At 41.1% G+C, this 12,140-nt stretch overlaps 2 protein-coding genes across 4 annotated transcripts in view; one reads left to right on the top strand and one right to left on the bottom strand.

Moving 5' to 3' along the window:
• Window positions 1-5,775, top strand: part of ccdc187 (coiled-coil domain containing 187) — a 30,004-nt gene extending 24,229 nt beyond the window's left edge. For all 3 annotated transcript variants that reach the window (XM_083641789.1, XM_083641788.1, XM_083641787.1), the window contains exons 11-13: window positions 2,944-3,038; window positions 3,129-3,223; window positions 3,319-5,775. In XM_083641789.1, the coding sequence (XP_083497915.1) occupies window positions 2,944-3,038; window positions 3,129-3,223; window positions 3,319-3,467 (339 nt within the window). In that variant the 3' untranslated portion in view covers window positions 3,468-5,775. The remainder of the gene's footprint in view (window positions 1-2,943; window positions 3,039-3,128; window positions 3,224-3,318) is intronic.
• A 2,095-nt stretch (window positions 5,776-7,870) lies between these two features.
• On the bottom strand, window positions 7,871-10,734 carry tnfrsf9a (tumor necrosis factor receptor superfamily, member 9a). The gene is made up of 7 exons (XM_083641170.1): window positions 10,443-10,734; window positions 9,541-9,660; window positions 9,280-9,417; window positions 8,792-8,864; window positions 8,514-8,644; window positions 8,245-8,409; window positions 7,871-8,142 (listed from the first exon to the last, which is right to left on the bottom strand). The coding sequence occupies exons 1-7, from the start codon at window positions 10,576-10,578 to the stop codon at window positions 8,039-8,041; spliced, it is 867 nt and encodes a 288-aa protein (XP_083497296.1). The 5' UTR covers window positions 10,579-10,734; the 3' UTR covers window positions 7,871-8,038.
• Between the last annotated feature and the right edge of the window lie 1,406 nt (window positions 10,735-12,140).

Raw genomic sequence — 12,140 nt, 5'->3', positions numbered from 1 at the left:
TACGAGGGGTTTCTTTGTTTGAACAAACCCCCCATTGTTACACAAAAGACGTTTCACTTTCTATTACTGTACAACAGTTGGTAATCATTCATGTAATGATTGTAGTACATTACATATTACTATAACTGCCAGTTATACTGCCAGTATCATTTCAATCAGATCAAGGTCAAGGTAACTTTATTATTCCGGATAGGGAAATTCAGGTGTCAGGTACCAGGTGTCAAAGTAAAAAAAACAAGTCACAAAGAAAATATAAGTGCAAATACTACAGGCACACCTCCAATTGATTCAAATGATGTCAATTAGCCTTTGGCCTATAGTCTCCTCTGCTCTCTCTGTTCTGTTCTATTGGTTTGTTTTTATGTGTCACTTCTGTAAAGCGTCCTTGGGTTTCTTCAAAGGCGCTATATAAATCCAAGTTATTATTATTATTATTATTATTATTATTATTATTATTATTATTATTATTATCCTATCAGAAGCTTCTAAAGCCATGACATCATTTTCTGGAATTTTCCCAGCTGTTTAAAAGCACCGCCAACTTAGTGTATGCAAACTTCTGACCCCAACTGTAGCCCGGCCTAAGCATTGCACGTTGCAACTTCCAAAACCATCTAATGTGATGTTTAGCACTGACCCTCTCATTCAGCAGTCTAATTGCTGAAGGAACAAAAGACTTGCTGAACCTGGTTGTTCTTATTTCCCTTTGCAGAATCCTTCCTTTGCCCCAATGGCTTACAGTAGTCTGGGGCCAAAAGCTTGGCATCTTCATCCAGTAAAAAAAGCGGAAGTGGCCATTGCATTTAATGAGGTCTTCTTTACACAACTGGGCAGCTGACATCTGGTCACAGTCACACCCAATGATCACCATCTTAATCATGCGCTGTAACTTATTTTGGTCTTGGTTGTCAGGCCAAAGGACAGGATGCTTTGAAAGACAGCCTTGTAAAACAACTAGGCATCTCTCACGTGCTCGATTCCTAGGCTTGCCCGCTGCATGGCCTCGCCCGCCCTGCAGCTTGCCGAGCTGGCCCTGCAGCTTGCATACGCAGCTCGTCTGTTGCATAGCCTCGCCTGCCCTATGGGTGCACACGCAATGTCTCCCTCTCTCTCTCCCTCAGTCTCTCTCGTGTGTGTCTGTCACTGATGACATCATCAGTGATGTCACAATGCCTATGTATGACATCACTGATGACATCATCACTGAACTATAGCCTCAGCCTTAGGGCAATTAATCTGCCCTAATTCAAAAAATCCAGCTCCGTCAGGTCACCCGCACGGGTGCTCTTTACACGCCCTGAAAGTTACAGCCCGATCGCACGTAAAACGGCATAGCTGTGGCCGGACAAAATTCTTGAAACAGACAGAGAAACAGAGTCCACATTGCCAAATGTATATATTAGATTAAAATGCTTCTTTTGTTTTACCTTCACAGTGGCACATTCGTTAAACTTCAACTGGTCATCAATTTCTATCCGTAGATATTTGTAAATCTTGACTCTTTCACTGGGCACCTTGTTGACACCGACTGCAACTTTGCGAGGCAGCTGGATTCGTGCGAGAGTGAGATCATGATCACGCGACAAATCTGGTTTGAATCCAGTGGACGGACCAATCAGCGTCCGAGGAAGGAGGAGGCGGTCCTAAGTGTTTGAAGTTAGCTTGTGATAGACAGATGGTTCATCCAATCACCTGCCAAGTATTTTTTTTAAAGTGCCTGCCCTTTTTAACCGGTTTACAAGATCGAGTTCCCAGGTTAGTTGACACCTTGCTCATTAATAATGAGCATAATTATGATTGATACTACGACTGGTATGAGTCATTATACCCCCCCGGGTATCCGCGGGGTCCTACAAAGTATTAAGGTAATAAATCAATAGTGAAAATTAAGGTAAAGTAATCAAAATCTTAATCGCCGCTTTATGAGGTACAGTATTACATTTTGTAGCTATTAATTTAAAGAACCTATTTGTCCAAAGAGTTGGTGTGCTAAAAGTTTGTGTGAATTTATTTGTTTTGCCCCTATTTTGCTCCTTTAATTAGCGGGTTACTGTTATTAGGTAACGCTTGCCTTCGGGTTAGTCACGACTTTCCCACACATAGACCTTTACTTGTGCGGGCCGGCCAAAGTATATTTGGTGATTCATTTGACTTCTTTTTAATCCTTCTGCGAAAGATAAGATACTTTATTAGTGCCACGCAGCAGTGTTGGTGGGAATTGTTTGTTACAGCATGGTGACTCAGTTCCAGTGCAAAAGGAAAGACAAAACAAACACAACAACATATTAAGACATTACAACACAAGCAAGAGAGGTCCAGATAGGGGGCGGGGGGGTTGGCAGGGGGAGTTGAGTGTTCTGACTGCTGTTGGAAAGAAGCAATTATTTTAACCCGGTGGTTTTAGTGGGTATTCATAGTATTCCCATGACGTCACAAGCATTTTCCTACCAATATGGCGCTGCAATACACACAGCTCATTGGCTGGTTGTGTCACTTGATTGTAAATCACCTGTTAATTGATTACAATCACCTGCTATTTTCCTACCAAGATGGCCGTGTGGTGATGTAACAGAATACTATCAATAGCCCTGACGGGAGAAAACGACACCATCCGCGATCGATTCACTAGTGGACCATCTCCCCTCGCTCTACCCGTCCCGTATCTCTTCGTTCTACCAGCGTCTTCTACTCAATTCATTCTCTTGAGCTTTGTTTCCTCCCGGGATGTCTGATTTCTGTTGTATTGATGTATTGTTTGTGGTCCATAGGAGTTATGATAATAAGTTTAGTTTTGCAATCTCAAAATCAATGTATAGTAAGGTAAAGGTGCGTCGCTGATGTGACGAAAGTGGCGTTGAATATATTGAAAGGGTCTTAAAAAAAGGTCTTAAAAGGTACTGAATTGAACTTCAGAATTCCTGTGTCCTGTGTCCACTGTCTCAGGTCCAGCGGGAGAGACTGGACTCAGAGGGCCTTCCTTCCCCCACTGAGGACTTCTCTCCAGAGAACCAGCCGCCCAGCCCCGTCTCCACCATAGCGTAACTGTCTCTGTTGATAAGTCCATGAATGTCTGTCCTAATCGGCACATGTCTTCCACTTCTGTTGACCCACAACGGTTGTCTTTGCAGACCAGCCCAGCAGATCAGAAACATCGCAGAGGAGCTGGACCCAACCTTCCAGGCTCGGAGGCAAGGCAGCGAGACCCTCCGAGGGGCACAAACAGGTACTGCAGGCATGACACAGAGCACGTTAAATGAGACGTTTTAATAATGGTTGGACCGTTTCTCATGGACTCGCTTTCGCCTTCGTATTCTGTAGGCCCGGCCTGTCAGCCACTTGCCATCCCACACTCCGGCTTACACGACTCATTGGAGGAGCCCACCTTCATCCCGCCCACCAAGCGGCAAAGCGACAAATCAGGACGCACCAAAGCCAAAGAGAAGAAGGAGAATTGTAAGCAGCAGTAATGTCAGAGACAGAACGTCAGAGCGCAGACAACTACAGACATTTTATTAACACGAAATATCGGTTCTGCTACACATTACAACTACAGACATTAATTTAACACTAAATATCAGTTCTGCTAACACATTACAACTACAGACATTTTATTAACACGAAATATCGGTTCTGCTACACATTACAACTACAGACATTTTATTAACACGAAATATCGGTTCTGCTACACATTACAACTACAGACATTTTATTAACACGAAATATCGGTTCTGCTACACATTACAACTACAGACATTAATTTAACACTAAATATCAGTTCTGCTAACACATTACTCCACCGGGTTGAAAAATGCCAGAACCTGGTTTTCTCTACCAGCTGTCCCAACTAGCACTTTAAACAGGTGGGGGGAAATTGGGACGCAAAATGTTAGAAAATGTCTTGATGGCTGTGATTTTCAAAAGGGAAAAAACTGTGGTTTATTGAAGTATTCTAATTCATTGTCTAGTCTTCAGTGATGATGAAAGGGTTTAATTTAATCAGTATACCTTTTTTTTTATTATGTAACTTTTATTTGTCTTTATTTAGTTTGGAGAGTATTATTTGTAAAGTATCCAAGATGCTCTATTTGTGAATATTTGTTTGAAGACCTGTATTTATCCCTGATCCCAGATTTCTTTTCAAATCACTCCTAGTTATGAAAGAAATATACTGACGGGAAGTTACCGAGAAGTCCTCAGTGTAAATTAAACGTTCTTATCTACATGAACAGTAACATTGGGCAATTTGTGAATACCCTAGGATTCCCCTGGTGTACTCAACTCAACTTTGTACTGTAGTAGTACACCACACACATAAATACATGGTTACTGCAACTGCCTTACGACATCAACTGTTGGAGTTTCTGCCAAACTTTATTTGAAAGTATTTTGGCAGCACTCCAACTTGTGTTTACACCTGACAATCAAATGAACTTATTTAACCTTTCTTCATAAATGGAATTTCCTCTCTGAACATATAGCACAACACACTAGGTTAGAGTTATAAAGTGCCAAAGTCACACCCTCTTCCTCATGCAGCATACGTACCAAGGGGTGTTATCAGCCATTCATTTTTCCATAGATAATTCATCTCGTAAAAATGCTTGTAAAAAGTTGTACTTTGTCAAACCAAGGCTGGATTCAGTTATACAGTATTTAAAATCAGGAGAGACCATATAAGATTTCACTCAATAAAAGCATTTAACTCAGACCAGCTAAAAAAAAATAACAAAATGTTCTTTTTTTGATTTTTTGATTATTATTTTTTTGGTCCAAGTGAAATCTTCTATGGTCTCTCCTGATTCTAAATATAGCTAAATCACCTGGTTTGACAAAGTAAAACAATTTTTATAAGAATTTTACGAAATGTAGATGGAAAAATGAATGGCAGATGAAATCCCTTGGTGCGTATTCTGAAGGCAGAAGAGGACTTCGGCACTCTATTGCAATAATGTTAATATGCACATGGAAATGTATCCAACTCATATTTTTGTATATTTTCTTAGTTGAGTTCTATCAGTAGAGCCAATCATAAGTCAGATAAAAAAATGTTTTATACTACAGAAAACCTTATTGCATTTACATAGGGGTTTGAGTCCTGTTGTGTAACACATTTCTTTTTTCTTTTCTTTTTTTACATAAATATAAACTGGTCTCCAAAGATTTTATTTATTTATTTTACTCCCAGATTTAAAAACATTCTATCGTAGGCTACACTCATTTTGTTTTTCATTTATCTATGAAATGCATGGCTGAGTGCTCAGTTCACATGTGAATAGTAAGTCTGTATAAAAGTAACATTTTTTTATTCACCATTTGAAAATGTTATAAAATAATTGATAGTGCAGTTACAGTCCAGTGTCCATGTACAGTTTTGAAGACAAATAAAAAAATAAACCTGTATGGATATTCCCTGAGATAAATATATTACATTATACAAATGAGAAGTGCAAGAGATAAATCAAGTGACCGTTGACAGGTACTGTACGTGCCACTGCAGCTCGCATGGAAACAGTATAGGCTACCTGACATGACCCCACAAATTATACTGTAACTCTCTTCCGAAGGTAGCACCTCTTTTGCATTTGTGGTCTTCTAACAGACGTAACTTCCGTGTGAGTCATTTACATTACTATGGGTGTGGGCTAATATTTCCACAGAGAGACCCACACACGTGAACTTTGAATGTCAACTGATTCATCAAGAAGACTGTGCAGTGTGCCTGCTACATGTAGCTACAGTAGGGCACAGAGCAATGCGTTGGAAAATAAAGTTGCACTAGCTCTGATTGCCAATTCGAAGAAAAAGCAAAGACAAGTACCCCCCCCCCACACACACACACACACACATGACCCAGCCTGAGTGCTCCCCTCCCCCCACATGACCCAGCCTGAGTGCTCCCCTCCCCCCACATGACCCAGCCTGAGTGTTAGCGTGTCTGTCTATTTACCAATGGTGTGTCATGTTTGTCATGAGGATTTCCCAATGTGACACATTTCACAAGAATCTCACTAATGAATGACTAATCATAATCTGACATTTCAATCTCAACAGTAGATCTATTCCAGCTGCTGAGACACACGCTTGCGCAACAATGACTCAGCTTGTACGAACGCATTGGACCATCATAAATGCCTCAAAGTAAGTTTGCTAAATACACACGCTCTCTCTCAGGCTGTCGGTGCTTTGCTGTCATGCCGATATGCTGTTGGATTACTGCTTTTACATGCTGTCAGAGCTCCCTCTGTTTAGGAGGGAATCCCCTCCACCGTGGACTTTTTAGCATTCCTGTGGCAATATCAGGAAAGAGCAGATTCTTCCTGTTATTGTAAAGTAGGGGGTAGTTTAAGACACGCTACACTAGTTATTAATAATATGATCAATGACCTAGAAATGCTGACGCACGTCTTGCTGAGTCATTAAGATAATAAATGACCCAGAGGAACATTGTGCCTCACATCACGTCTCCATCATCATGACTGTACATTCAGGAGGTCATCAGAAGCAGTAGCTTCACACCCCGTTTGCAACTGGTTTTTAAATGCGACCTGTATCCAGATAACTTATCTGGATACAGGTCGCATTTAAAAACCAGGTGTAAATGGGGGGTGTATGACAGCCAATGTTGGGCAAGTTACTTTCAAAATGTAATATACTACATATTACTAGTTACTTTCATTTGAAAGTATTACGGTACTTTACAATATTACTGTCTGTGCAGAGTAACTTGTTACTTATTACACTGCTTTTGCGTTGCTTTTACCAAAACGACAGCAGCAGCAGAATGACATCGCCGCCCCGGAACCATCCCGAAGAATAATTTCAACCGCCTTGAAGTCAGTGTAAACAATCCAAAATTCTAAATGTCATTGTTACTCTTTTCCTTTGTTATTGTCATCTATAATATATAGGAAATTATTGTATCTTTTTTAAATATGTGCTTTGATTTAAAAAAAATGTAACTCAAAATGTAACTTGAGTTACTTCAAAAAGTAACTGGTATAATATTACTGAAATCCTAACTTACTGCTAAAAGTAATATATTACATGTAATATGTTACTTTTGTAATGAGTTACCCCCAACACTGATGACAGCTGCACTGAGCGCATAGTAAGGACTGGAGAAAGCCAAAGACGTGTAGGAGGAGGCGGCACGTGGGCCCGCGGGTCACAGACGTAAAAACCCGGTCTGTGGTCCGGGTTTTACACCGAGCTCAACGCCCACGTGACCTGCACTGTACATTCATACAGAGCCAGGCTCACCTCCTTCACCCTCAAACATGCAAATGTCAGCGCAGACCTGCACACGTCGGTATCAGTCCACCTCGAAGTATCAACAGGTGGTTTCTTTTCACTGACTCATCACTACTTTGTTATTTGGGGGATTTTAAGGTCAGCTGTATTCAATTACAGTGTTGTTATGTCTGCTGCCAAAGGCTAGGATACACAAACGCTCCCACAGCTCCCTAAACAAAACTAAGCCTGTAAACAGTCAAAGACAAACACCCCCCTGCTGGCCGAATTCCCCTTCCTCCCCTGTATACAGTCATCATGAAAAGGTTGCTTTCATTTAGTGGGGTCTTTTTGTTGAGCAAATCTTATCTCTGTCCTATGTCCTATCAAGGTTGTTCCTAGTCACTTTGGTTATAACCCGGAATTGAGGGCATAAAAGAGCCATTGAGTGAAGGCAACGTTGTAGCTGTCACGTCCGTTACAGTGAGAGCCAAGGAAACTGGCACACAAGGGCATCCAAAGTCCAGAATGGCACAGACTCCCTGAAGGCAGAACCAGTCTTATGCAGGGTATCATTACTGTACAATACAGGTGTTTCAGGTGTCTCTGTCTGGCCCAGTCCCCTTCCATTCATCAGGTGTTTCAGGTGTCTCTGTCTGGCCCAGTCCCCTTCCATTCATCAGGTGTTTCAGGTGTCTCTGTCTGGCCCAGTCCCCTTCCATTCATCAGGTGTTTCAGGTGTCTCTGTCTGGCCCAGTCCCCTTCCATTCATCAGGTGTTTCAGGTGTCTCTGTCTGGCCCAGACCACTCATACGAGGGGAGTTCCGGAGTTCAGAGACTCGGAGCTGCTTCCTTGCTCCTGCTGGGCTTCATGGAAACTGCACTCTACCGCGATCAGTGTCCTCGGATCATCTGATGACAAGGAGACATGTCACATGGGTTAGTAGTAGTAGTACTAAAATGTGTGATGGGTTTGGCATATTGGTAGAACAGAAGTAGTAGAGTAATAAATACCTGTCGGAGTTGTGATTATAGGTGTTTTTTGTGTGATCGTCCTTTTCTTGGTCTTCTTGCTTTTCTTGATCATGTTGATCACCATGGTGATGGAGATGGTTATCAAACCCAAGCAGGTGAGGATGACACCGCATGTGATCACTACCGGCCAAACTGTGTGTTCTTCTGTGGAGGAAGAAGAAAAAACAGGAGAAGAAATTATATCTGGCTTAATATAAAAAAAGGATCTATATGCATAAACTACAACTAGAACAATAGAATCAACTTACCATGCGGCTGAACAGGTTTAAGAGGCCTCACAATGATGACAGTGGGAGTAGATATGTTCTCTTCTTCTTTAGAAGAACACTTGACGTCACTAACTGCGGTCCCATTGGCCACAATAACATCTGGACGGCAGCTTAGAAACACAGGAAATTGAGATTCAGGATGAGTTGAGAGATGACAGAGGATTTTCAGAGGACTCATCTGACCTGTCCTGTAAAAAAAAACACTATACTGTGGTTGGACATGCTAATTTTAATAATAAAAGGAGGGTGAATCTCACCTGTTTCTCCAAGGTTTACACTTTTGGTGAATTTGGTCATTGAAGGTTCCATCTGGACATTTTCTGCAAGAACCTGTACAGACAGTCAGACAGTTTTACACACAGGTTTTGTTGAATATACCCTGAAGCGTTCAAGTGGTGAGTATTTTTCTTGCCTAGGCGGAAACATAGTTAAAACCAGAGAAGTAGTAGAGGGTAAAACAAAAAAAAAAGTTTATTCGCCTTTTTATTTGTGGAATAGCTTTTATGCACATTTTTTGCCCGACGTGAAGCTTGGGGGTCTTTGAAGTCAAAAAACATACGTCAAAGCTGTTCTGAAAATGTCATTGTTTGTATTATTGACGGTTTGCCTTGTAATAATCACATTGTCTGGACTTATTTTTTCCCCACTACATCACTGGTTAAGGGTTAGGGTTAAAACTTCACACAGATAATGACATAAATGTCGTATTTATTCCACAGCTATGTCGATTATTAGTTTGCCTTACGTTTCTCTGCAGGTTCCTCGCCTTTGCCACACTCCTTGATACAGAAGGAACAGCGCTGGTCTCCACATCTGAGTCCTTCTTTACAGCCACACACTGTGTCAGTGGTGGACGTGCATGCTGTCAGTAGGACCTGAGCACCTTCACACACACAGATGGAAAGAGAGAGTTATACCATGACAAGATGAGTGGCTTTCCACAGACCAAACCATACTGAGGAAATGACTTGTGCAGTGTTACCACAGGTGAGATGTAGTGACCTACCTGCACAGTGATCACACCTGGTACAATCATACTTCTTAGGGTGCATCGTGAAGGTATTAGGCTCACATGGAGTACAAAGGGCTTTCGGGTCTGGACCACAGCGCTTGACCAGACGATTTCCTACACACACACACACACACACACACACATACGTTAAGCAGAGGACAATAACTGTATTCTAAGATGTTTTGCTCTTTCACGTTTCTAACAATCACGCACCAGGTCTTCAGTTAAAAAAAAAAAAAAAAAATCTCTCGAAGCAATACAAGAATGCTGTAAGTTGTGGTCTGGTGATGATGACATACTGGAGATAATGTATACAATCTCCAAATAAACTATCTGTACAGCTGCGTCATCCACACGGTTTCTCTTTGTTGTGGTATTAGCAGAAACCACTGAAACTCAGTCGGTTACTGACAGCCACCGCAGGGGAACTGTTCAAAAGTTGGGATGCACCAGTAGCCATATCCATATAGCGTAACAGGCTCTTTGTCCTTATCATACACAAGGGGGATGATGTCATGATCATACACAAGGGGGATGATGTCATGATCATAAACAAGGGGGCTGATGTCATTATCATAAACAAGGGGGATGATGTCATTATCATACACAAGGGGCTTTGCTCTTGCTAACATGTAGAATCCCCCTTCTTAACAAAAGAATTTAGTAGGAAAAGGAGCAGAACATTGTACTTCCCCTCCTTGCATTATGGCTATACAGTATTTCATTAAAAACCATGTTGATTTGGGTTTCATGCCTGGCTTAAACGCTCAGCTCAGTTTAACAGCAGTGGCATCATCGAAAATGTTCTTCTGAACAAACGCACACATTTAGCAAATATACAATCGACTCTCATAATCGTGTGAAGTTCTCATCATATCTTTGTTTTTTTTACTCACCTGGTTTGCAGATCTCACAGCAAGCGTTGTCTCCTTCGATGCTCCATTTTTGGCAGCCTCTCTCAGTGACATCAGGAGTGCTTAGGCAGCCCTGTGCAAGCAGAGAGACACCCAGCGCCCACAGGAGGACACGCATACTGGTTCCTTCTCCCCAGGCCTGTGGTGAGGACCAGCTCCAGAAAACAGCCAGGTAATGATGCACCTGACAGCAGCTGAGCGGCAAAATTCCTGGGGTACTTGGGGAAAAAAAAGGGCACTCAATATTTTGTTTCTCTAAACCTGCAGCTTTGCTGTACTACGACTACACGTCAAAATCTTCATCATTCTCCTGAAACTGAAGCCAGTCGTCTATCAAGTTCATGCGGTTCAAACATGCTCCTCTAGCGCTGTGTGAACTCAGACAACCACAGCAGAGTGAAGGTGATAGCCCCTTATACAGTCTACTGTGTGTCAGAGGGGGCGTGTCTACTCTGCACAGTCACAGTCAAATATCACTCATCAGGAATGATATTTTAAGCTGGATGTCTAGTCTGTTTAGTCTGTAAACTTCCACTTTAGTGTGGAATTTTATTCTGCACGTCTTTAATTCTTCCAAATTCAAAACTATAACAATATAAATAATTAGATTTAGATATTTAGACTTCACAGTGGTCTTTGATACACTGGCACCTTTTTTGTTTAGCAGGAGTTACCTTCTCCACTGAAAAGTGTGTGCTAATAATGCATTTATTCCATATTATATTATTGCATCATTTATTGGATATTGTGGACCTTTTCCATGAATAGACTTCATGGTAATGAATCACCAGTTTCCTGGGTTAGGAAACGAGTCCATCAGGGTTCAGACCTGCTGGCACCACTTTTATAGCTTCCTCTTGGCAACACAATCTGTAAATATGATACAAGCTTTCATTGTTGTCCAGGTGATAGATCCCTAAATCCCAGGGACACGTCCCAGTTCACCTCCTCGAAAGCTTTGGATAACAAATTATTTTCTACTCTTTAATTCAGACAATACCAAAGATAATAGCCCTATTTTGCTACTTACCAACAGTGTTGGGGTTAACTCATTACAAAAGTAACATATTACATGTAATATATTACTTTTAGCAGTAACTCAGTAATATAACTTATTACTTATAGGATTTCAGTAATATTATACCAGTAACTCAAGTTACAAATTGAGTAAAAACATGTTTTAATCAAAGCACATATTTAAATAAAGATACAATCATTTCCTAATCAAACTGTCTGTTTTTATGCAAATAACCACTACAGATGACAATAACAAAGGAAAAGAATAACATTTAGAATTTTGGATTGTTTACACTGACTTCAAGTCGGTTGAAATTCTTTTTCGGGATGGTTCCGGGGCGGCGATGTCATTCTGCTGCTGCTGTTGTTTTGGTGAAAGTAATGCAAAAGTACTGTAATAAGTAACGAGTTACTCTACACAGACAGTGATATTGTAAAGTAACTTATTACTTTCAAATGAAAGTAACTAGTAATATGTAGTATATTACATTTTGAAAGTAACTTGCCCAACACTGCTTACCAATGATGATGTTGATTTGTAGGGTTCTTTCTCAGCACAAATCCATCCTGTTCCTCATAGCTCTGGAAAGTTGGGCGAAAAATGAACGCAAGGTCAACAGTCCAGTCCAGTATGTACAAGCTGACTGCAGCTCACGGAAATGT

Source organism: Poromitra crassiceps (assembly GCF_964638095.1).
Source record: "Poromitra crassiceps genome assembly, chromosome: 8".
NCBI lineage: Eukaryota > Metazoa > Chordata > Actinopteri > Beryciformes > Melamphaidae > Poromitra > Poromitra crassiceps.
Note: the sequence above shows the minus strand (reverse complement) of the source record. Positions and strands in the feature narration are given on the sequence as shown.

Excerpts from the sequence above, each read along its gene's own strand:
- tnfrsf9a (XM_083641170.1), bottom strand. The coding sequence starts at position 10,578 with ATGCGTGTCCTCCTGTGGGCGCTGGGTGTCTCTCTGCTTGCACAGGGC. Across the intron at positions 8,865-9,279 it reads CGAGGAACCTGCAGAGAAAC|GTTCTTGCAGAAAATGTCCA; the intron begins GTAAGGCAAACT and ends CTGTCTGTACAG. Across the intron at positions 8,143-8,244 it reads TATAATCACAACTCCGACAG|ATGATCCGAGGACACTGATC; the intron begins GTATTTATTACT and ends CCTTGTCATCAG.